The 27,928-nt window shown below is 31.6% G+C and overlaps 1 protein-coding gene across 1 annotated transcript; it reads left to right on the top strand.

The window, feature by feature from the left end:
* On the top strand, nucleotides 1–26,512 carry LOC127705934 (uncharacterized). The gene is made up of 16 exons (XM_052210286.1): nucleotides 1–125; nucleotides 1,956–4,131; nucleotides 7,574–7,814; nucleotides 8,578–10,416; nucleotides 10,995–11,230; nucleotides 11,939–11,982; nucleotides 12,338–12,491; nucleotides 13,082–13,245; nucleotides 13,892–14,046; nucleotides 14,840–14,920; nucleotides 15,878–15,989; nucleotides 16,277–16,354; nucleotides 16,600–16,727; nucleotides 19,841–19,957; nucleotides 21,126–21,236; nucleotides 22,012–26,512. Exons 2-16 carry the CDS (start codon nucleotides 2,001–2,003, stop codon nucleotides 22,100–22,102), a joined length of 5,682 nt encoding a protein of 1,893 aa, XP_052066246.1. The 5' UTR covers nucleotides 1–125; nucleotides 1,956–2,000; the 3' UTR covers nucleotides 22,103–26,512.
* Nucleotides 26,513–27,928: the final 1,416 nt, after the last annotated feature.

Here is a 27,928-nt window from a genome sequence, read left to right on the forward strand (position 1 = left end):
GTTTACTAAGAAACAAGATGGCTGATTCATAACAATATCCCGAAATTTAAGATCAAGGTTTTCTGCCAAAGAACAAAGCACCTTGATTTCGAAACATTTATTCAAATTTATGGTGTTCCTTTACTGTAATTATTTATATATCCTAGATGAAAAAAAATTGTGTGCAACTTGCAAGTCTGTGCACCTGTCTGCTTGACATAATTTGTATGTAAACTATGTTATTTTCAATGCATAGACCTGCATACCATGTACTGTGCAACTACGTGTATGCTTTTCCATTAAAACCATCTCCTAATCATTAATTTGTTGAAGGTGGGTCACTATAGGTTAGAAAGTAATCTTGTAACATAATTTTCTTAGCTCACTCAGACACTCTATGCTGTTAACTTGTAAAAGTAACATTCTTAGCTCACTCTATCTCTATGCTGTTAACTTGTAAAAGCCTAAAAGGACGTTAAAATATATTTGCTGTGGAACCATAGCTCTGATTCTGCTTATAATCCGCCAATTGTCAAAAAAATATCACAAGGACCTAAGAGCTACGGTTCCACAGCTACTCTCCACCAAGCTTGAATAAATGTTTTCTGAACTACCAAACCTCAAACATATCAAACCAGTGCCTTTTACACAGATACATGTAGCATAATTTCCTACACTTGAAGCAGTTAAGAATTGTAAAGAAGACATACTTTCCTATCAAAATCTGTTAATTTTTTTTTAAATCTTACCTTTTTCACTATTCATGATAGTTATAGATCCATTTTAAAAACTAAAAAGCAACTACAGGTCACTCTACTGCCTTCAACAATGAGCCAAACCCATTCCATACAGTTAGCTGTAAAAGATCCTGACATGACAATGTCCTAATCAAATCTTGAACACAAATTTGACTAATTTCCATGCCTTCTGCTGTGAATAGGCATTTATAATAATTGTGCATATGTATTGTCATTCTATTTTTCAATTACAGTTAGATGTTTAAGGGAAATTTAATAAGCCTTAAAAGGCCCTGACATGACAAAATCCTAATCGGTTCCTGACCTTGACCCCTTTTCCCCAAATGTGACGTGACTTACCGAATTAGACTTGCATCACTTATCACAGGGTTTCTACTTGCATGAACAACATGATGGGTGCTACATGTGGGGCAGGATCTGCTTACCCTTCCAGAGCACCTGAGATCACCCCCAAATTTTGGTGGGGTTCATGTTGCTCAGTCTTTAGTTTTTTATGTTGTGTTTTGTGTACTGTTGTTTGTCTGTTAGTTTTTTTCTTTTTTAGCAATGGCATTGTCAGTTTATTTTCGACTTATGAGTTTGAATGTCCCTTTGGTATCTTTCCCCTCTCTTTTAATACTCTCATCCTTTCCATAACATTTTCAGTTGGAGGCTGTGTTTGATAAGTTAAGTCAGAAGTTCTGGCAAAAGACAAAAATTCTTTTTTATGTAGAAGATAACAGTGCATCTGTTTGAAATTTCACAACTGGACAAAATGTAGCTACATGTACATGTAGTTTTAAAGACCTTTGAAAATGCCACTGAAAGCTTAGTATTTAATTTCCGTTTAGTTCATGTGGTTTAAGCTCAGTCATAACTTGTCAATTATTTGTTGTCTATTAAAACTCATGCAACCTTACTGTGAACAGCAGTGTTCTAGAGAAGAATCTATGTTGATCTTAAGACTGATAATGAATTTTTCCGTAGTTTGTTTTAAATGAGATGTACTTATGTCAGCATGTAGGATAACTTTTTATATGTTGATGATTAATGGTTTAAAAATAAGGACCGATATTTATACAATGATTTTGTATAAGAAGAAATATCTCAAATAAGCATGATAAGATCTGAAATAAAGACTAAAACTTTATGGCGGAAAAATAAATAATTTTCAATTGTAAATATTTTTTGTCCATAAATTGTATTGATTTCACAACAATTTTTCTTTCTTTTATTCAGATCTGAAACTTCATAAAATACACTCCTGCTCATGTATGTGACAAAATGGAAGAAGCAGGTTCTGAAAATTTAAACCCAGAAGAAATTCGTAAACGTCGTCTGGCTTATTTTCAGTCAATAACAGATAAGGATAAACCAACAGTAGCTAAAGTAGAATCTACTCCTGCACAAGGTCATACACCACAAAATCAAATACAATCTACTCCTGCACAAGGTCATACACCACAAAATCAAGTACAATCTACTACTGCACAAGGTCATACACCACAAAACCAAGTAGAATCTGCAGAGAAAAACATAAACAAGGAACAAGTTCAGATTATCTCACAAAACAGACACAAAGCAGAAAATTGTAGAACTGATGATGGGGATGTTCCAAAGCTACAGCTTAGTCATGAATCTAATGGCCAAGTTGGAGATGGGTATGATGAGACCGTGGAACGGTTGATTCAGCTCACAAAAAAGGAAATGGCAGAGAAATATACCAACAGAAAGGACAGTCCGAAAGGGGATTTAACTCCCAAACAAACAGAAACAATTCATGCAAAAGTTAGTAATTCAGGATGGAGTCCTAGTCAGTTAAGCAGCAGGGAAGAATATAGAAATCCTAGTAAACAAAATAAACCATCTCAAAATTTTAGACATTTCCAACCACAACCTGCAAATGACTTACATGTTGAAGAAATATTTAGTGAAAGGAACAATTCATTTCGTCCAAAATATAATCCAACAATGGGTACTTCTCTTAGGGAATCACATGAAAATGGTGCACATATATTTCAAAAGTCTGTAGATGTAAACCAAGTAGAAGAGCTTGGACTCTCAACTCATCGACCTGAGGATGTTCAGAAAAGTAAAGATTTACATGAAAGGTCTCCAAGAGCTTTAAATGAATCAATGTCAGAGGAGTTGAAGTATGCTCTTGGTGAGAAAAAATACAAAGAATTTTTGGAAAAATCTATGAAAGACATAGATGCTCTATATGGAGATAATATAAAATCTAAAACCAAGGGCGGTAAATTTGAAAAGGGGGGAACAAAAGATATAAATGTACGACGAGATCAATATGATAAAGTAACTAATTCATTAATGGGACTTCAGATAAATGAAACTGTACTTACATCACAAAATGACTCAAGTAAGAGTACAGACAGACTACTTAATCGTCCTAAAAATGAACCGGTCACCATTTACCAGGGTAAGCGAGGATTTGAAAAGGACGAAGGTGTAGGACAAAATATGAGTAGAAGCAAAAGCATTGATGAGTCACAAAGCGTTTCAAGTAAAAATTTTGCATTTTCAGCAGATGAAATTTATAGCCAGGCTTATCAGCCGAACGCGATACAATCTGTACCAGTAACTGTAAGTGGAGGATTTGGCCATGGTCATCCTGTTCAACAACAGCAATTTTCTGGAATGTCAGGAGTTGGACACAGCCATTCAATACCTCATGGGTTTCAGCCACATCCAGGTTTATACCAAAGTCATTCTTATGATGGATCCATGATGCAGAGTCCTCATGGTCATTATCCACAGGAACATTTTATGTCTGAGAGTCCTCCAGGATATTTTGTTCAACATCCATATGGATCCCCAGAATCTTATCCACATGGACATCAGCCAATGAGAACATCAAGAATGATGTCACACTCCCCAAACCAGAAGGGTGATAACCAGATGCCACCTTATTCCATGATGTCACATTATCCACATCCACATTATGATGATAGCCCAGGTCGTCAGATTTCAGCACGTAATATACATTCAATGGATCCACAAGAAATTTATAGATTTCAACACCAACATCCACAGATGTTTCCACATCCACCAGAGGAATATCAATTTGACCCAGAAATGAAGCCTCATCCACCCTCAGTAAAAATGAGTCAGAGTTCTCCTTACTTTCATCCATCAATGAATAGAGTTCAGCATCCACAAGATTCTCCTCCAAGTTCCCGGCCAGGTCCACATGGACCTTCACAAAGTACACGACTTGGTCCACATGGTGATATGTCAGCTTTCCAGGATTATCTCCACATGATGCCAAAGGGTATTCCCTATCCACCCCCACCAAGTGACATTGAACTACAGACCTACTTTCAGTATGTAGGCAGTCAAGGATATCCTATACCATACCAGACAGTCATGCCACCAGACTCACCAAGAGATGATCAAGGTATTAGTTTATTATTCATTGTCAAACATGTTATAAAGAATTTATTCATTGTCAAACATGTTATAAAGAATTTATTCATTGTCAAACACGTTATAAAGAATTTATTCATTGTCAAACATGTTATAAAGAATTTATTCATTGCCAAACATGTTATAAAGAATTTATTCATTGTCAAACATGTTTTAAAGAATTTATTCATTGTCAAACATGTACTAACATATTAAAGAATTTATTCATTGTCAAACATGTTTTAAAGAATTTATTCATTGTCAAACATTAAAGTATATATTCTTAGAGTTTCCCCCTCTTACCCTAAGTATTTATGTAGATTTCTTCACCATTAACTTTCCCCCAACATATCAGTTGTTGTAACAACATAATTGATGAAAACTATATTAATATCGTATCTTTGTTCATTGACAGATTATAAATGGCAAACTTCTGGTAAATTGATATATATTTATACCAGAAAAAGATGGGGGGGGGGGGGGGGGGGGGAATGGATATTTTCAGGCTTGTGATAAGAAAAGGAAAATCTAGACCTACATGTACAGAAAAATACTTTCTGATAATTGTTGAGAAAGCAGGGGACAGGGATCATTTTTTTGCTTGAAAATAAATGTTCAGGGAGTAAATACAATCATATGTATATATGTTGTGTACAAGTTATCATTTTGTACAAATTATAATTTGTACAAAAAAATTGTATTTGGCCAGACAATGCCCTTTTTCGACTTCCTGTGATACAACATTAATAGTTGTACTAGTTGATCCACAAAGCGCAAACCTTCAGACACAATTGCTGAACTTCTTGATAGAATTTATCCTGTTGATCAACAATACTAGCCATTTTAGTGAACACTTTGACTTTTAATTTTGTAAATGACCATTTGAAAGACCAGTTTATCTCTGTATCGATGTAATGCATTGGCTTTATGAGAATAAAGATATAAAGATCAGTGAACAGGAGTTCAATTTATAACCTCAAGGCAATATACACGAATCAATATGACTTGAAAAATTGTATTGAAAAGTTTCCATAGTGTGTATCAATACTTTTTTATCACAAAATCCACGCGATAAATTATTGTACAAGTTATAAGTGAATTTTAGTCAAATTTTGTACAAATTGTAATTTGTACAAGCACTTTTTGTACAAATTACAATTTGTGCAGAGTCAGAATACAAATTATAATTTGTACAATTTTTTTGTACAAATTATAATTTGTACAAAATGATAACTTGTACACAACATATATAAATTTAAAGTTAAAGAATATTGTTAAACAAATGAAGATCAACATGTTTCTTTAACATAGATGCTAAAATCAAGATCAAACCTATTTTGACATAGCCAAAAGTGTATCATGGAACAACAGTAAAACAAAAGCACCTCAGACATTTAGTATTATTGCTTCTGTGAGGTGTGATCTATTTACAGTATTTTCCATGGTTACAATACTGCAAAGATGCAATAAAAATCCTGTTCCCTTGATATTTTGCTATTATCCAGTTTTTCATCTGTCATATCTTTTGTTAATCCTCCCCTTGTTTTCTGGTTATATTGATGAGCCCACAGAGACTTTTTTTAAAAGAAAATACTGTAAATTCAGAAATTATTGCGTGCATTTATTATTGCGATTTTGTCATTTTAGACTTAAATGCGATTTTAATTTTTACGATTTTAAGAATAATCCTGTTCAGTTCAAATAAAATATTTCAAAATGCGAGTTTAAATTATTGCGTTTACTACTCTGTCGCATTTGTCGCAATAATAAAAACCTCGCAATAATTTCTGAATTTACAGTAAGCATAAATTTTATAACATTTCACTCTATGTGTGATGCTTTAACAGTGGTCTGACTTTTTTATGTACATATTTAGAATACAGAATATCTATGTTTAGGCCTGTTGGTAAGTAATTTTGTAAAATACATGTCCTGTTTTCAAGATTAGATAGACTTTAAGTGCTGGTGCCTGTTACACTAAGATTCACAAAACAAAAGAATTCAATTTTCAATTTTGCATGATTTAGTTTAGATTTGAATAAAATCAGTGTGAAATAATATTTGATGCATATTTTATCTTTAAATTTTACCTCAAACATTTTTACAAGATTTGTTTTGAAATTGTCAGACTTTTTTAGAACTAACATATCCGATAATAATTTGTGATATCCGATAATAATTTGTGTCTCGCCTGAGATGAAAGTCGCAGAAGGCGAATTATAGGCGTTGCCTTTCTGGCAGTGGCCTCAACAATTGTTAAGTTTTCTGCTTAAGTCTGTTTTATAGGAACTACTTGTGATCGAAAGATCAATGATATTTTCTATAAAGTTGCATTACTATCAGTACATATCAGTTTGACAATTATTTCGAGGCCCTGCCACATAGGTCATAGTCCAGCAACTTTGAATTAATTAGCAAGTTGCTGACCATCAGATTGTCTTTTTCTGAATTTTCTGCTGACAGGAACAGTTTATTATTTTGTAATTCACCCATCCTCTCATCACTGCCCATTCTGTCATGTCCCCTTTTTTGCTCAATTGATCTTTGACAGCACCAGACTCCAAATATTAAAATAATATATGAAATTAAATCTTTTTTATTAAGCAAACAACATCCAATCATTCAATTTATTTAATGTTCCCCATTTACTTATTCCCCAAAGTTGTCTACCATTTTAAGTTCACTTGTCCAAGATTTGAGTGGCTTTTCTCATCACTTTGTATATGTCATCTGTTTTTCTCTGATGTGTGCAGTCACTAGCTTGACGGACTATCTTTTGTCACTAGCTTGACGGATATCTTTAGCTATATTTCAGGCCTCTTCTCTCCCTTTGTGAGTAGATACAACATACATTTCATTTGTAGTGCTGTGAGGCGAACATTCTAGATCCTATCCATACGCTTGTCAAGCAAAATAATAATACTATATATACTCAGAAATTCAAATAAAAAAAATAAAAGTATGTGTACTACAATACTTGTTGAGAAAACCATTTTACTAAAATTACAAAAGTTGCAGAAAGTAGTGCATGGTGTATGAATATATCTGTTCAAATCAATTCATGATATTGCCTTAATAAACAATGCTAGCTTAATACAATACAATACAATATTTAATTTAAAGTTTACAATGTAAAAAGAAAACAAACTGACCCTACAACACTGACATGTACTTTGATTATACATTAACTTGCTAAAAATTAAATTCTTCTCAACAGCTAATGCATTTTACTTACCAAGTATACACTGTTTACGTAAAAAATAACTGACTGTAAATTTTTTTCTTATTATAATCATTATTATGGTAAACAAAAAAATCCTTTAATTCTATAAAATGATGTTTTAGTGAGAAAAAAAATATGCTTTGAAGTTTATATTGTTTTCTTAATTAAAATTTGTCATTTCTGTAATAAGTTACCACATTATATTAACTAGGTATGATGGTTCCTCATCCTCCTGCAGAGAAAAAGGAGACAAAGCCAGGTTCTAGTCACTTCAGGAGAAGAGATATGGACAGTAGCCGTAATAAATCTGTCCATGAGGGTAGTCGTGATTGGCAGCAGCATGAAGGTAGTCCACAAAAAGATGACATGAAAAAATCCATTGATGATAGATCAGATGAACTAAGTAGTTCACAAAGACATATAGAGGGCATTAGACAATTTCATGAACAAAGGTAAAAAAAGAGAGAAGAAACGAAGGGAGCAATTGAAAGTAGTAAAAAAAATAGACAAAACATTTGCCAAAAATAAAAACAATGAGAAAGACAAAACAATGATAACAAAACATTGCACAGAAAAATAAAATTTCAACAACACAAGTCGTCCTGAATATGCATGAAATATTTGCCACTGGACATTAAGCAACCAACAATCAATCAATCAATCAATCAATCAACAACACAAACCTTACCAAAAGTCAGGGATGAACTCTTGGTGATCCGTAAAGAACAATACATTGGCATTGACAAAGACATATAATGTTTTTAAGCCATAAACAGTTCATTCATATCAACCTTCAAAATTTACTATTGTCAACTAGACAGCAACCCCCCCCCCCCAAAAAAAAAAACCAAAACAAAACAACCTAAAGACATCAAGAGAGCAACATACAGTCCTCAATAGGCATGTGTGTATACATTAAGTTAAGCCCTAAATCATTCTGAGTCTATAAAAGATGTGAATAAATTACTGATAAACAGAAACAGTCGACACATGAAAAAAAATCTGAAATCAACACCAAATCCTGCAAATAACAAAAAATAAAAGACCACTGACAAGGTTCCTGACATGTTTGTGATAAAGTCCATATATAATTTTTTTTTAATCAACACTGCAAACCTGTAAATAGACTTTTTTCTGTTAACAGTTGAACTGACAACTAGTTTTGATTTTCATCAAATGATAAAAAAATGCTGAATTATAAAACTGTACTTGTAGGAGGCAACAGCAAGAAAATGAGATGTTGGAAAAACAAAGAACTTTTGCCAAGGAATCCATTGATAGGTACTTCACTTCACTTGAGCACCATTCTAGTAAACAGCAGGGTCAAGACTTCACTGATAAACCCATGGAAATATTACGGGAAAGTTTGACAGATGTACAGACATTAGTTAATTCTGAAGCTACTGGGGTTACATTAAACGCAGGTGGAATTACTGAAAGGATGGATGAATTAGGAATAGATCTGTCATACTTAAAACAAAAAGATCAGGAAAATTCAGAAAATACATACAAAAATAAGGGAGATAATCCCAAAACTAGGACTGTTATTGTTTGTCCAGAATGTGGAGAAGTAAACAAACCTTACATGACTTGGTGCTCAGAATGTAGTGAAGTACTCATAGGTGTAGAACCAGTCAAAGTCAAACCAAAAAGAAAAGGTGGGCGTGGGAAGAAATCTGGTGAAAACAGTGATAAAAATTATGTTCTTTATAAAAGTGTTACCTTTGATGAACCTAAAAATTCTGAATTAGATCAAAATATAAGTGATAATGAACAGGAAGTGAAAGAAGTAGAACCATCTCATTCAAAATTATCTCCAAGTAAATCAGAGGGCAGAGATAGTGGAAGGCCATCTAGCGACGATTTAGATTTAACTAGAACAGAAAATGAAATTGATGAAATTTGCCAAAGTTTAAGTGATCCAGTAATCAAAGGATTCATAAAAGCTTATTTTAATAAAAAGAGGCAGGAAGTGACAAAGAAAAATGATGATGAAGGAATTATAGATTCAGAGAACAGACATCATTCTGAAGAAAGAAGTACCAAAAGAACTTCAAGTACTGACAAAATTAATAGTGAAGACGAAAAAGTTATGGAAGAAAATCTAAATGAGAGGCATCAATTTCGCCATGTTGCCAATGATGAATTCAGTGAAATCCAGTCGAATAAGGAAGTTAGCAATGGATTTCATAGTAATGATATACATGTAGATCACAGCAAACAAATAGAAAATAATTATTTTCATCCCATTGAAAGTAAGCAAAATCCAGACTGGTCTCATAAAGATCATCATCTACATAATGAAGAGGTTTGGTTACACGAACAAAAGTCTCCTAGATATGATGCCCCAATGGGAAGAAAACACATGCCAATAGATATAGAAGTTTTCACTTTAGAAGAAAGCCGCCAGGGTAAAATAACTCAAAGAGACCCACTTGTTCCTTCATTAAATCTTGCAAACAGTAGTGATGAGGATGAAAATGGTATTAAAATTGAGAAGAAACCATTTGTTCCACTTAGCATGTCAGCAGAGAGTGAAGACTGGAATGAATTTTTCACTAATGGCAATGATTTTGAAATTCCACAAGAAGAACCAATACTTGAAAGTCCTAACACAGCTGATAGTGAATCAAAACCATTTTTGGAACGATTACTTGAACATCAGCCAAAAATGTCAAAAAAACCTCCAAGTTCAAGTTCAAAGACTCGTAAATCAAATCCTAATGTTAAAAGTGTTGTAAAGGAATCTATAGATGCTCCATTTAGGCAAAGAAAATGGGCAAAGTCTAGTACTGCTTGGAATTCATATAACCCTAGGGAGTTGAGCACAAAGCCAAGTGTCAACAAAACTAGACCTATTAGTGCAGGCAATAAAAGACCAACAAGTGGTGGAATACACCCTGCCGCAAATGCTTCAGCATCAAACAGTGGTATTCCTAGAAGATCTGGAAGTATTCCAAACCTATCTTTACAAAGTATTGAAGATGTGACTCCTGGAAGGAAGAAAGTATCAAAATTCAGTCGTCCTGTTATTGCTGATCTGTCTTCAACAAGGTAAGTTATTCCATCTGAGAGTATTTAAGTTAACTCAATGGTCATCCTCAAAGTTTGAATATTGAAGAGATATGAGTATATCAATGAGACAGCAACCTAATAACACAAAAAAACCAAAGACATCAAAAGGTCAACATGCTGTCTTTAACAATAGAAAAGTGTCTTTAAAATATGGACAAGCTCTAAATGAGTCTAAAGAATATTGAATTAATTTAACAGAGACCATCAAAGATTTGCCCAAAAAAAAACAATCTCCAAAGGATATTTTCTAGCTGTAGTGGTCCATGCAATTAATGAAGAGATATTTTTTTAAACATTTTCATCTTTGTAAAAGGGCTTTATTTAAAATTTCTATACACGTCACTCAGTTAATTAAAGCAGTATATATATATATATATATATGTAGTGATATCTTATTACCTCATTCCTATAAATGCCATTCAACAGCACACACAATAATTTTGCTTTGATGAAAATGTATATTAAATCCAACTTCCACTTAAAGATTAACAATTTCCATTATACTTAACCATCTTACAATTCTTTATCAGGTGTGTAATAAAAACCATAATTTACAGGTCAGAGGAATCAAGAGAGGATGTTACTCCAGATCTTCCTGTCAGAAGGACAGAAGTGGCTAGTCAAGATTTTGCAGTCAGGAGAAATGAGGTCCCCACTTCACAGTATGTGATTAAGAAAAAAGAGGCCCCTAGTACTTCATCTAAAGTAGAAACCAAAAACAAAGACAGTCCTAAGTCACTACCATATGTAATAGATCATCGACTACCTGCTGAAGAAATAGAACCAGTGAAAGGTATTTTATTTCAAAACTTATTTTGACAAACAAAAATAGGGCCAACCAATACATTGCATAGATAAATGATGCATTAAGTCTTCACAAAGACCACTGTCATTTATTGTCGTACAGTTTAAGTTTATTATACATCACATGTACAATGGATAATACATTTTTTAGAATATCAAATAAGGAAACAAAAGTGGAACTTGGCAATAAAAATGAATGGACTCCATGAGAAAACCAATTTAAAGAAAGAAAATTCTGTATAAAGTGAAGTCGATACAATATTATAACCATGAGAGCTTCATGAGAAAGGAAAAATTAAGATGAATAGTTTTAGTTAATGTAAATACAGTTGACTATGTCCTACCATGAACATTTACTTTACTTCTGGTTATTTTATTATGTCAAGCAAATTTTGTAGAAACATTCAGTTGTTAATCAATATATATGAGATATTTTTAACAACTATAATATAGAGATAAGGAGATGATGTATGATTGCCAACAAGACAGCTATCCTTCAAAGACCAAAGGACAAGTATGTAAACCACTAAAGTCTGCAGGTCACTGTAAGGCCTTCCAATAATGAGCAAAACTCATACCATATAGCCCTAAGCTATAAGTGTCCCAAAAAATTTGAAATAATTTCAAAGAGAAAGTTATGAAGGGTGCAGTATTGACATATTCTGTAGTTTTTACATTATTATCTGATTTGTTTCAGATATAGGCAAACTTCAGAGTGCTTACTCAATGTACCAGGAAATGGTAAGTGTACAGATCTACATAAATAAATTGTGTTAAATATGTATATCTAATTCATCTCTTAATATTGAACCTCTTTGTCAATTGCATCTTTCTAGAATCAGTTTTAAGTTTCAAGTAGCCTTTCTAGACATATTTGATATTTTTGTAACATATATTATGAAAAGTATAGGAACTTGTATCCTATTTCAGATGAAGAATCACTTCAATAAGTGTATTACTGGAAACTAAACTGGATTTTCTTCAGCATTTGTCAAGAAACAGGATTTTTTTTAAAGATGAAAAAATTAGATGTAATTATGTAAAAAATTAGATGTACGTGTACAAATTAGATTAAAATTGGAATTTATAACTTCAGACACCAAGAATACAACAAGGGAAGTTTTCAGCATGGCTGTGTCTTCCTGATGAGATCATGTTACAGATTTTTTCCTTCTTGTCTCATGCAGATTTAGTAGAAGCAGCTTTGACATGTAAACAATACTACAGAGTAGCTTTAGATGAAACTTTATGTAAGTATTATTTACAGGAGGTCAAATCTACCGAATTACTAGATTCACTTATTACTGATTTTAATTTTTTTTTAAATCCCTTGCTTTTCATTTTTTAGTTTCTTGATTTGTACACGTGTATTTTTTGAAAATAAATATATTTTTATTTGGTATGATTGCCAATGAGACAACTGTTTTTGTGTGTGTAAATAAATCATATCTTATTTTCATACAACAAGAACTAATAAGTTTTTGAGTTGATATAATTGTAAAATGGATAACAAATCCAGCACTTTACATTTTCTTTACAGGCATTCATCATGTTTCCAAACAAACAAAATTAAATATTTTGTAGAACCATAAACAAATTCTGATACATATTTGTTTGCTAATAAATAGTTATAAATTTGATAAAAAGAGTGTAAACTTTTACTTCAGCTGTATACATATTCAAAATTTTATTTTCTCCACTTGTTTGATATAATGAAAATAGGTAAGAAGATAAAAAAATGGGAATTTCTAAATTTTCTCATTAAACTTGTTAAAGATTCAGTTAGTGTATTTATAGTCTCTATGTTGTAAATAATTTATAACTTACTTTTGTATTCTAGGGAGATACATAACAGTTAAGAAAAAACATGATATGGATGACGAAACATTAGCAGATATAGGTCATCGGCATCCTGTCAGTCTGGCATTAATACAATGTCATGGTGATAATATTACAGCCAAAGGTCTTAGAGAATTGTTTAGGGAATGTTGTGAAACTCTAAGGGTAAGATTTTACAGTGAAAACAGTACAAGATTTTAATGATCATAGACAAGGACAATTGATATAAACAAGAATAAAGGTATTTTTCATGGATACATACTGGAAACACTAATGAAAGACCTTTAATGTTAATATAAATGACGAAATATTGTTGTAAAAAAAAAATCTTGCAGAAAAGTCTACTTTTTATCGTCTTTATGCAATAAACAGGAATTCTTGTATTAACCTATGCAATGAAGAGAAATTTTCTGTACGAAGAAGAGATAGGAATGGTTCTGTGTTTTGAAATTTTATGCAAATAACAGGATTATGCAATTAACAGTATAAAATTAAGTGGAGTCCTCTGTAGTATGATTAAAACAAAATATTTGACCTCCCACTTTTTCTTTATAATTGTTTGGATTTTATTTCTTTTCTTTGCATGGACAATAAATGACCCAAGTTAATATTTAGAAAATTACGTTTTCTACATTTACTAATGCTTTAATGGAAAAGACAAGAATTCACCATAACCAATGCCACAATTATAACACAGTATTCCAAACAGCTTGCATAATTTTTTATGTAACTATGACTATGCCATTAACATATCTAATTTGTATTGATTCAAGATTCAACAATATAGTGTAATATATCCTTATACTTCCAGGAATTAAATTTATGTGGCTGCAGTAGAGGTGCTTTAACAGGTGACTGTATTTTATTGCATGCCTCAGCAAGGTGTCATAATTTGACACATGTTGATGCTAGTTGGTGCATGGTAACAGATAGTGGTATTGGTGCTATTTCTAGCTCTTGTAAAAGGTATGCTTTTCCCATTTCTGTTATTAAATTACTTTTATGTTTAATGTATAATGCTTAGGCACCCCTTTGCATATGATAAAAAATCATTCCTGCCCTCTAATTTCTAAACCCCTTGTTATTAGGTGATGAAACTTGTATGATTATTCACCACTTCAAATTTGTGTCATACTTACAATGTAAAAAACATACACTGAAAGTCATGGTTAAAAACTTATTTCAACTTGGTCACCTCTGTGCATATGTATGAAAATAGTTTCCGCCCTCTTACTTGAAATCCTCTTGAAGTTTGGGGATGATAATTGTCAGTATCATTTACCACTACTAGAAATTGTCCCGTAAATGGGAAAAACTACATTGATGATCATGGTAAAAACTACATTGATGATCATGGTAAAAACTACATTGATGATCATGGTAAAAACTACATTGATGATCATGGTAAAAAAGTTAGTTGTACTTTGACATCCCCATGCATATACTTGTACTGAAAGGTACATTAAAGGTCATGGTGAAAAAATGTCTCAAATTGTTTCCACTTTCTACAGGTAGATATTTCAATGTTGATTTACTTTTATATAATAATTTAATGTGAAATTGGATTTCACTAATATTAGTAGAGCAACATTAAAATTTCTGCCTTTCATTAGTAAAAGCTGTATTTAAATGGAATAATCCTGATCACTTCTGAAATTGCATCACAATTTACTTACTAACATGCACCTGGGCCCTCTGTGACAGCTCCCATCACTCTCCTGTAGTTTGTTTATAGTTTTCATTGCACTTTATGTTTCAGACTTGAAAGTTTATGCATAAATGGTTGTCAAAACATAACTGATGAAGGCTTAGAAACAGTACTCAAGAAACATGGTTCAAGGTAATGTCAGTTTATATTTTTCGTATGAGTTGAAATTAAAGCAAGATTGCAAGTTTTTTTTAATGATGCTAGCAAGCAGAAAAACCTATTAAATTCTCCCCTCCAAAAAATCACAGGTAAAAAAAACCAACAAAAAAACAACTTGATAATGCACATCAAAGCATGTGTTTTCTTTGTTTAATTGGAATTTCATGTCTTTAAATGATTTTAGTCTGCCCTGACACTTAGTAGATAAATATAAAAAGAAGCTAGAGTGGGTGACGCATATTCGCCGCAAAATTTGTTCATTTCCACCTACATCCGACCTACATTCGAATATTTGAAACTTTATGTAGGTTTCAGAAAGTTTACTATATGGAAAAAATGTTTGATAAAGGAATTCTCTTCAAAACATTGGTTAAATGTTTTAAAAATGAACGCAAACGCAAGAGGAAATCAAGTTGTTCTTGTACCATGGGGGACACATTTTCGCCGCAATGTATGATATGTAAATTCCTCATTATCCTTGTATATTATAAAAACAATTGTTTGCATATTACATGAATTACCTTGAGAGATCATTCCTTTACGATTTTTCTAACAAATAATTACTTTATGACTGCGCATGCGTGCCATATAAATCTTACATAATTGCCAAAATCGTTCAAAAACACCTGCTTATTTCTTTATATGTGCGAATAACATTAGAAATGGGGTAAAAAGGAATATCAACAGTTCAAACATTACAAACAGTGTTTAGCATCTATTTAGACAAGTATTGGGTAAAGGAACAAGAAATTTACAGAAAAATTGCAAAAACACCGAAAATGTGCCCACGGCGAATATGCGCCACCCACTCTATGTGCAGAGTTCTTTAACTTAAAAATCATTGTATACCTTAGTAAGTAGTTTTTTGCAGATTTACTTGGTTATATTTAGTATAAGTATAAGATATATCTGAAGTTTGTTCTTTTACAGTTTACGAGTATTGGAAATGTTTGGATGTTTCAAGATTACACCAAAAGGAATTAGATACTTAGCAACACATTGTATAAACCTTCTGACATTGAATCTTGGCCAGTGTTACAAGGTATAAGTTCTTTTCATTTTTGTCATGGTATATAGCCATTACAGAGTTCTCTTGAATAACTACATTGGAATACTTATATTATCAACTTGAATACATATGTCATAATTTTATGCCAGAAGTTGTTTTCAGCTGGCATCCTTTTACTAAATGTTAGGTTCTTATGACATCGTATATTTATATATAGATACTGTAAGGGATGGTGACACTTTAATAAAATGAATTATCTTATCTGTATTAAAATAAAATACTTTATTGCTTTTTCAAATTTTCATATTGTTTATTTACAGTTAAAAGATTCATGCATTTCACAGCTATCAACCAGTCTTGGAAGAATTGAGTGTTTAGATCTGAGAGGGGTTAAACATGTAAGTTAATGGCCTCAATTGAAATTAGATCATTAATTCTCAAAAATATAGAATGTGTAGATCTGAGAGGGGTTAAACATGTAAGCACATTGTCAGGTTTCAAATCAGATCAATTAGTCATATTAGAAAAAAATGTCTAAATCTTAGAAAAATAAAGAATGACAGAAATTAAGTATAGATCATTCAGACTCAGAAATGTTTTATAATTGATAAATTTATTCTCTGATTTGTTGGTATATTTTCAGATAAAGGACAACTGTATTAGATATGTTGTGAAAAATTGTCCAAGATTGAAGACCATAGTTATGGCCAACTGTCCGAATATTAGTGATGTAGCTTTACTAGAGATCTCAACATATCTTAATGATATCAGGTAAGTAGAAACAGAATTATCACAAGTAATGATTTGAATACCAATAGTTAAAAGGTCATTCACAACGCCATTCCTAGCAACAACATCTAGAAGAAAGTGCAAAATCTGTTTCCAATGAAGTCAAAATAATTTTACCAAATGTAAAAAGGATAACAAGAATTACCAAAACTATTGGACGTTATAACAAGACAACACATACCAACAACACCTGACTGATCTGAAAAAATAGATACCAAAACTATTGGACGTTATAACAGACAACACATACCTCCAACACCTGACTGATCTAAAAAAATGATACCAAAACTATTGGACGTTATAACAGACAACACATACCACCAACACCTGACTGATCTAAAAAAATAGATACCAAAACTATTGGACATTATAACAGACAACACGTACCACCAACACCTGACTGATCTAAAAAAATAGATACCAAAACTATTGGACATTATAACAGACAACACATACCTCCAACACCTGACTGATCTAAAAAAATAGATACCAAAACTATTGGACATTATAACAGACAACACATACCTCCAACACCTGACTGATCTAAAAAAATAGATACCAAAACTATTGGACGTTATAACAGACAACACATACCACCAACACCTGACTGATCTAAAAAAATAGATACCAAAACTATTGGACGTTATAACAAGACAGCACATACCACCAACACCTGACTGATCTAAAAAAATAGATACCAAAACTATTGGACGTTATAACAGACAACACATACCACCAACACCTGACTGATCTAAACAAAATAGATACCAAAACTATTGGACGTTATAACAAGACAACACATACCACCAACACCTGACTGATCTAAAAAAATAGATGTAAACACAAACAAAAACTAATAGCACATGGTACAGATAGCCTTGGTACAGGCAAAACATGTGATGAATTTAAACCAGTGCATGCACATATGTTTATTTTCTGACGAAATAGCAAGTCTTTTTTTCGCAGTCTGAGTCAATATCTATATGTAAAAGTGAATCTTTTCCGACAGTGTATTCTTTTCTTTTCAAATGCAATAAAGGCACGTAGTATGAAGAAAAGAATTCACTAGTACATTTCATGTAACTAACATTCTACACACCAGACTGATAGTACGCTTACACGTATACCACTAATATGTTCTTAATATGAAAAAAAGAACATTTATAAAAAAAAAAGTAAGGAGATGCGGTATTATTGCCAATGAGACAACTATCCACCAAACTTCAATTGAAGTGGCTGGAAGCAATTATAGGCAACCATACTTGTATTAAATATCCAGGAAGAATTTGATGTAACATGTATTCATATTCATATGATATGTTTTGAAATGGGTTATGACATTTGATTTACTGATAACAAATCTCAAGGATGGTTGCTACTCTGTTTCAAAATAACAAGATTTTTATACGACCGCAAAAATTACAAATTTTTTGGTCGTATATTGGTATCATGTTGTCGTCGTCGTCTGGTGTCGTCGTCTGGCCTCGTCGTCAGCGTTGTCCGAAAACAGATGGTTTACGGATAATAACTTTAGTATAAGTAAATAGAAATCAATAAAATTTTAACACAAGATTTATAACCACTAAAGGAAAGTTAGGATTGATTTTGGGGGTTATGGTCCCAACTGTTTAGGAATTAGGGGCCAAAAAGGGGCCCAAATGAGCATTTTAGTAGTTTCCAGACAATAACTTGTGTTAAAAGTGTATGAATCTCTCTGAAATTATACCACAAGTTTCCATACTATAAAGGGATGGTTAGGATTGACTTTGGGGGGTTATGGCTCAAACCTATTATTAATATGGCAAAAAAAGGGGAAAAACAAGGGTTTTTCTGGTTAAAGGACAATTGAGACAATTTAAAAGCAGTGTAAGGGAGGTAATCCAAATCAAATAAAAGAACACTGTTTGATTACCTCCCTTACACTGCTTGTAAATTATGTATTAAGAAATGATGATTGTCTTGAGGTGATTAGCTGTCAATTTATTTTTAGCAGTTACTGTTAATTGATATTAATCTTAGCCATGACTATGTATGTCATTTTATATTTTAAAACTTTTATGATGTATTTAAATGGGTATTTATGGTTGCAAACTCCATTAGAAATTTGAATTGAGATACTGACCATATCTTGAGGGAAATATTTTTTTTTGGGGAATAAGGGAAAGGAGGGAGGTGAAAAAAATTGGAGGGGGGGGACAATTTTTCTCATTTCAGATTTCAGAAATTAAAAGAAAATTTCTTCAAATATTTTTCTTTGGGGGTTAATATTCAACAGCATAGTGTATTGCACAAAAGTAAAAAATTGAATATAAATTCAAATCATATAACCAATTTGAAGTTCTTTGACTACAGTTATTCTGTGTCCGAAACCTATTATGTGTCAGAAATTTAGTTACAATCCAAATTCAGACCTGTATCAAGCGTGAATATTGTGTCCATTTTGGCCCCAACTTTTCAGGGTTGGACATCTGCGGTCGTATCCAGCTGCGCTCAGCAAAGCAATTTATTATAAGACTGTTATAAATTGATAGCACATAAATAAAGGAATAAAAAAAGCTAAAAATATTCAGGGTCCGTGTGCTTGTTTTCCAGATATCAGCTATTGAAAATTTGGCGGTAAATGCTTCTCTCTAGATTTTTCATACATTTAACATTGGCACCTTTTTTCTTTCAAAAACTATGAAAAAATAACAAGGATTTCATAAGATTTTAAAACATGGCTTTTTAAACTATATGTAATAAAATTATGAAAAGAAAAGAAGGGGTTAGCGGGCAAAATTTTTAATGGCACTACATGGATAGAGGATTCCGAATATCTGGCAAAAATTCTGAAACAAGAGGAGCGAACATCCTTAAATGATATACAATGGCAATGTTCCATATGCATTCAAAGACTTTATTGTGTAAAGTTTACTATATAGATATTGTGTAGCTACACAGAAAATGTAAAAAAAACCCACATATATGCTATATCTGTCCATGTAAACATATAAATAAGAAATGAAGTTGAACACACTGTATTTTCCTCCTTTATACAATTATATTCGTTTAAAAATGAATTACATTGATGTAATGAATTATACAATTTTACACAGGGTAATAGATGTTTGTGGCTGTAGGAATATTACAGATAGCAGTATTCGAGCTCTGTCCAACAACTGTCAGAACCTTCGGAACATTGATATCAGTTCCACAGGATGTACACAGCGTAGGTAAGTTGAAATGGCCATTACTGTGGATTCCTTATTATTTATGGGTTACCAAATTTCATGGGTATATGTGAATCTCAAATTTAATTATTCAACGAAGTACCTATATCCATATAAAGCTTATAGACTTTTGCAAAAACCATGAAATCAAGTATCTACAAAAAATACACAAAAATTGATATCCACTTAAATAAATTATTCTACAGATATCTTTTAATTAGTTTGTGTAAAGTGTAAGGAACTTTACATCAGTTTATGTAATAGTTGTTTTCTATCATGTTAGGTTCCTGAAGGCTATTATAGTACAAATCTGCATAGTATAGTCATTAATAATCATAATGTGACTGTGAAGGGCTCATTTTCAACACTATTTTCTTTTACAATATCATTTTGAGTTTTGTTTTCTTATAGCTCTCCTACGTTTAGTAATGAAAGTTTGGCTTGATTATGGAAGAATCTGTGTAATTCCAAAATTAGCTGTTGTCAGTATGGACAACAAGTTTGATTTTCTAATGTCTTTGAAAGTATTTCCATTAATAATTACTAATAATGTTCAGCAACCTATACTATCGATCATCCCAAAAGACAGTCTTTTCAAATTCTGATTTATATATTGTGATGTAGATTTTGGATATATGTGCATAGCAACAGTCTGAATGTAGGTCATGGTAATTAGACTGTTTTTTAAAAATCATTTAGGCCTATCTCAAATGAAGTACAAGTCTGGCTTATAGTATTATGAATTATGGCAAGGTGGCATGGGTTGGGAAATGAGAGTATCTGTTTTATGTAATCAACTGAGAGCCTTCAAAATTTATAGAATTTTTACATATTCACAAATAAAATGCACCCCTCATTTTGCATAGATTTGGATAATTTTTGGAGATCTTCATGAAAGTAGAACTAAGTCAATGTTCAGCAATAGTCTCAATGTAGGGTACCAAATCAGTTTATCGTCATGGCTAACTAGCATTCAAGAAGTTGCTTTGTCATTGCCATTTATTGTTCTCTCAAATTACATACTATAAGTATTGCAACCCAGAAATTTGAGACCTATTTTTTACCTTAATGTTACACAAAAATAGAGGATTTTGAGACCTAAGTTATATTGTATTTTTGTTTACTAGTCTTTATATGACTGTTTATTGTTGTATATTAAACATCATTTCAGTGTTTCTATGTTAGCCAATTTCTGTAACCAGAGACTAGAGGAAGCCAAGCTGAACTTTCTAGCTGATGTAACTGATGCTGTAGTTATCAAACTTGTTAAACACTGTAAAAAGTAAGATAAATTTATATTAAGGCTAATCTTTTTAGGTTCCTTTTTGTCATAAGCTTACTTATTCAGGTAAATACATCCCTGGCTCTCTGAGTGAGTTTTTGATCTTAGTTTGTAAGTAAATTGCCTAGTTTGCACATCAATAACCTCTAGAATAAATGTGTTTAATCCTATGATTATTCTTTTACCACTAATTTTAACAGATATGGGAATATAGTATTAACTTCTTGAAATCTGTGAAATGGAAGAGAATGTATGCAACATTTCTTGATAACCATGGGGTATATTATTAGTAACATAGTGTGCTAGTCACCTAATACGATATATATGGAATTTACTGACCCCATATATATCGTATTAGGTCACTAGTACACATGTAACGAATTACATATGTATACTGTAAACCAACTAATTTTCACCAGTACTGTATTTCGCGTTTAGTCCTTTCTAGTCCACTTCACAGTGATTTAATTTCACCATTTTCTGATTTACTTGATGAAGTTAAATAAGGAAAGATCTAAGTTTACATATTCGCGTTTTTTTTTCCACTCGCGAAAGTCACTAAAATAAATCGCTCATGAATTTAATGGTTTACAGTACTCCATATGGGGCGAGAGAGAGAAAAGCATTTCTGCTAGGAAGATCTTCAATTTATAGGACATTCTTCTGTTTTAGTAGGCACTACAGCTCAAGCCAAATTTGTACTTGGTACTGCAATTGATATTGGGTTATGACAGGTTATTTGTTAATGATTTTAATGTTGTGTTTTTTTATTCAGGTTAAAACTTTTGCATCTTTATGGATGTACTAGCATAAAAGACATAAAGAAAATACAGGAACTAAACCAAGACTTGAAAGTTGAAATGTAAGCTGAAAACAGGTTGATGCTACAATAGACTGTATCAGTACATGATACTCCCTAATAACACGAAGTCATACAAAACCTTACCCATTCTGAGTAGCATTGGAACCAGGGTGTATTTGCACAGAAATTATTGAAATTTCTAAGGATTCAAGAAATTAAATATGAATGTGTATTTTGATGTATTGTTCATCTTAAAAAACAAAATGGTGTTCATCAGAAAATGATGTGTGTTGTAATTAAACAGAGTACTTTTAGTGTTAACCATTGTATTGATTGAATATAAGTCAACAAAATCAGAAAAAAAATGTCATATTAACATTGTTTAGAAAAATATTTATTAAAAAAATTATGTACCATTTTAGCCTTGTATGGCCTAACATCATTTTTTTTTACAAAAAAAATATTTATTTTCAATTTTCATTGCAATATATACTTCTTTCTTCAAATAACTTTTATCAAAATCCTATTCTCAATAGTTAGGTAAGCCATCTTTGTCTTGTTTTGAAAATATATGTGGCGTTCAATTAAATTTACAGAAAAGATTTGATAAGAAATGGAAGTCTGTAGTTTTACACTTTTAAAGTTTCTTGTAGAAAAATGAAAACTAGATGTAGAAATAGTTGTAAATACATAATTTATGGAACACTTGTGCAATAGATATGTAATAGTTTGCCGAAAACATAAATTAAGGCATTTTCTATATAATCAGTATTGGCTCCACATGTATGCAAATTCATATGAAATAAGATTAGTATTATTTTTATACCTGTCATTATTTGAACATTTGTAAATTATTTGTTAATTTATTAATGACCAGATCATTTGCTCAATTTGTAAGAATGTCACACATATCATAGTTATTTATATGTTAGAATGAATTGCCTTTGAGCTTCTATTGAGGTCTGTACACTTTATACTTTTGCTTTTTGTATGTGTTTATATTCTTTTTGTCAGTTTTTTTACACTTTAATATAAGTATATTTCTATTCAAGTTAGTGTGATATGTCATGATGCAATTTTTCTTATAAATTTTGACTGTTTCTCTTTTTCTTATCAATTTTGATAATTTCTCTTTTTTATGCCACTGCGACAAAATGATGGGGTGCATATTTTTTTACCCCTGTCCTTCCATTAGTCCATTCATCTCACATACGGTATATCTTTTGTCTGGCTAACTCCTCCTACAGTTTTCAAACAAACACTTTTATATTATGTAGGGTGTCAGCATATACACTAAAGGTGTGCATATTATCAGGATTTTGATTTTCTTTAAATTTATTAATCTCTCAAAAAGAGAGGTGAAAAATACCAAAGGCACATTCAAACTCATAGGTAGAAAATAAACTGACAAGTCCTTCAACATCACTGTTACTAAAACCAGCGGGGGCATCATCTTTGTCTAGTTCTTATGAATTTTGGCAATTCTCTTTTTCTTTTCAAAATTGACAGTTTCTCAATTTCTTATCAATTTTAAAAGTTTCTCCTACACAATGATGCAAAATTCAAGTATTAATTCAAGAATGAAGTCAGACATGAATTGTTTCATAAGAAAAATTTTTGTTTTGGAACTATTTAAAACTAGAATTATGTAAGATATCAAATTAAATCTTTCCCTTTTTTAGCTCACCTGGCCCAAAGGGCCAGGTGAGCTTTTCTCATCACTTGGTGTCCGTGGTCTGTTAACTTTTACAAAAATCTTCTCCTCTGGAACTACTGGACCAAATGTAACCAAACGTTTAACAAAACGTGGCCACAATCATCATTGGGGTATTTAGTTTAAAAAATGTGTCCGATGACCCGCACGCCAACCAAGATGGCCGACCTGGCTAAAAATAGAATAGGGGTAAAATGCAAGTTTTGTCTATTATTTTGAAAATTGTTATTAATAGAGAAAATCTGACTAGGGCAAAAATGTTCAGAATGTTGAGGTCTACCAATTGTTCATTGACGTCAAACTGTCAGGCGACTTTTATAGGAGTTATTGCCCTTTAAGTGACAAATTTTATCATTTTTGCCTTTTATCTTGAAATTAACCTGAATTGCTAGTACAATACATTGTGGTATATATCTGTCATTGAAATTCAGTTAAGACATTCATCGTCTATCGTATTTGTGTTAAAGGATTAAAATAATTGCACTTACACTGGTTGAGGTCAATACGTATGCATGGTCGAAAACGTCAGTCCACTTCTTATTAAAGTTCTTACCCTTTGATGACGATTTTTACCAATTTTTTGCGTTTTTGCCTTATATCTTAAAAAATATAATAGATAGATAGAAACTTAAATAAGCAAAAATGATCTGCAAGACAAGGTCTATATTTCAGACAATATGAAGGAAATTTTCTGACAACTCCTTATTGGATTTATTGCCCATTAATGACAATTTTACCAATTTTTTGCTTTTTGCCTTATTTGATAAAAATGAACAAAAATGATCAGCAAGGCAAGATCCACAAACAAGTCAAATTTTTCCAATATAGTTAGTAGACTGTAACTCTTCATAGGAGTAATTGCCCTTAAATGAGGATTTTTTTTTACCCTCTTATCTGTTTTGAGCAAAAACTAAAGAAGATATAGAGAAACTAAACAGACAAAATGATCAGCAATACAAGATCAACAAAAAAGAAATTTTTGTCATGAATTCTATTCTTGTCAACAATGTTGCAGAGTCCATTGTTGATTATGCACATATACCTAGGTGAGTGACACAGGCTCTTTAGAGCTTCTAGTTTATGTTTATCATACAAAAGATTTTTCACTGTAAAATTGCAGTTGTGTGATTGTATATATAGATCAGTGATAAATAGGTTTTTGATTTTTTTTGGTTAGATATTTCTTATGGAACTGCTTATAGAGATTGTAAATCTTTTCTATCTTTGTCTTATAAATTCCCAAGTCAAACTGCCAAAGTCTAATGTGAATTGTTTTCCTTGATTTTCTGTGATTGTTGAACCTATTTATTTGTAAATATATTGTTAAGTTTTGGAAATGTTTAAATTATGTACACTGTAATAACAAATTGTATGTCTTTTTTTTCAATTGTAATTACAATGTAAAAAGAAACATACAGAAAAAGGAGCAGATGCATGAAATTTCTAAAATGATTAAAAGTTTAGAATAGGTTTCAAAACTGTACATCCTACTGAGATAGGCAATAAGTAGAGGTCTATTTAGGAAATGTAAATTTCAAAAATGTTCTTTAAGACAAATTTTAGAATTTTATGATATGAGCAGCGTTAAAAAAGGAATTTTTAGAGGAATTTAAAACAACAGAATGAGCTGCCGCATTCATAGTCTACTTCATCAATCTTTTAGTTTGCAAGTTTTGTCTTGTTGTTAAAATAAAACCAAATTCCAAATTGAAAAATTGTCTCAATTTAAATCTTGTTGAAATGCATAAATTTCTTTAAAATTAGAAAATAGTTAGAATAGAACATTGATAAGATCCTGAATATAGATTTAAAATCAATACTTTTAAAAACAACATTTTGTCACTATAATGGCTTTATTAGACTTGCATCCATTTACAAAACTTGACACCTTTACAAGTATTAAACCTGCTTTTTATAAATATATACATGTCCTTAAAAATACCTCTAAATCTAACATTACTCAGAATCAATGCAAGAATTTATCAGATTAAATTGAGAAATCATATGCACTAAAATTGTATATATTTAAAATTATAATATAAATTTTATGGAATTTAGTTTTTATTTTGGATAATGTATATGCCAATAATGATGTTTGTTTTGATAATATATGAAAAGAGATTATTGCTTGAATGCAGGATTTTTTACATCGTTAACAACACGTAAATAAATAAAGAAAGTCAATTTATCGAAACATATGTGTTGATTTTAACATTCAAATACAAATGTACTGCAAATATTTCAAGTGTATATTTTTTCAATTAGGCAATATGGAACTAAGGGTAATAGGACATTTTGAGCCAAAATAATTTTCTTATTGCTTATGGTATATACAATTTAGAATCCACAATTGTGAGATCATTTTTATGCCTGCTGTCAGATATTTTGTAAATAAACAGGGACAAAAATTGTGCAACAGTCTTTCAAATAGTTAAAAATAAAAATATATACAGCTGTTTTAAGAACATTAAAAATTACCAAAAATTGTATTAGAGTAAAAATACATATTGTGTATGCATGCTGAAAATCATGTATGATTTTACCATTGATCTATCTTGTATCATGAATTAAACAGAAACAGAGCATAGTTTATCTATAAATTGATTCCTTAGTATGCTGTTGATGTATTGCACTCTATTGTAACTCATATTGCAATATTTAGTTTATTTAGTCATTTCGTGAGTGCTTTTATTTTTATTAACCTGATCTGAACTTTTGTAAACCTCTACAAGAAAGTGTTCAATAAATATCAGAAAAGTACCTCTTGTCTTTGTTTTTGTCACTTTTTAGCTCACCGGGGCCCAAAGGGCCCCATGTGAGCTTATGCCATCACTTGGCGTCCGTCGTCGTCCATCGTCTGTCGTCGTAAACTATTTAAAAAAACTTCTCCTCTGAAACTACGGTGCCAAATACCTTCAAACTTCATCTTAATGTTCCTTAGGATATCTAGTTTATAAATTGTATCCGAAGTTTTAATCCATCGACAAACATGGCCGCCATGGCTAAAAATAGAACATAGGGGTCAAATGCAGTTTTTTGCTTCTATCTCAAAAACTAAAGCTTTTAGAGCAAATCTGACATGGGGTAAAAATTGTTCAATTGGTCAAGATCTATCAGCCCTGAAATTTTCAGACGAATTGAACAACTCATTGTTGGGTTGCTGCCACTAAATTGGTAGTTTTAAGGAAATTTTGCAGTTTTTTGTTATTATCTTGAATATTATTAAAGATAGATATAAACTGTAAACAGCAATAATGTTCAGCAAAGTAAGATCTACAAAAAAGTTTAATATGACCAAAATTGTCAATTGACCCCTTAAGGAGTTATTGCCCTTTAAAGACAATTTTACACAATTTGTTCATCAAGTTTGCTAACATTTAAAAATCTTCTCCTCTGAAACTACTGGGCCAAATACCTTCGAACTTCATCTAAATGTTCCTTAGGATATCTAGTTTATAAATTGTATCCGAAGTTTTAATCCATCGACAAACATGGCCGCCATGGCTAAAAATAGAACATAGGGGTCAAATGCAGTTTTTGGCTTATATCTCCAAAACTAAAGCTTTTAGAGCAAATCTGACATGGGTAAAATTGTTCAATTGGTCAACATCTATCAGCCCTAAAATTTTCAGACAAATCGAACAACCCATTGTTGGGTTGCTGCCACTAAATTGGTAGTTTTGAGGAAATTTTGCAGTTTTTTGTTATTTTCTCGAATAATATTATAGATAGATATAAACTGTAAACAGCAATAATGTTCAGTAAAGAAAGATCTACAGAAAAGTTAAATGACCAAATTTGTCAATTGACCCCTTAAGGAGTTATTGCCCTTTAAAGACAATTTTACGCAATGTGTTTATCATGTTTGCTAACATTTAAAAATCTTCTCTTCTGAAACTGTTGTGCCTAATACTTCTTTACTTTGAATAAATGTTCCTTTAGGAATCTAGTTTATGAATTGTATCCGAAATTTTGATCCATCAACAAACATGGCCGCCATGGCTAAAAATAGAACATAGGGTGAAATGCAGTTTTTGGCTTATATCTCAGAAACTAAAGCATTTACAGCAAATCTGACATGGGGTAAAAATGTTCAAAAGGTCAAGATCTATCAGCCCTGAAATTTTCAGATACACCGAACAACCATTTGTTGGGTTGCTGCCACTAAATTGGTTG

This window comes from Mytilus californianus, unplaced genomic scaffold, assembly GCF_021869535.1.
Source record: "Mytilus californianus isolate M0D057914Y unplaced genomic scaffold, xbMytCali1.0.p SCAF_6, whole genome shotgun sequence".
Taxonomy (NCBI): domain Eukaryota; kingdom Metazoa; phylum Mollusca; class Bivalvia; order Mytilida; family Mytilidae; genus Mytilus; species Mytilus californianus.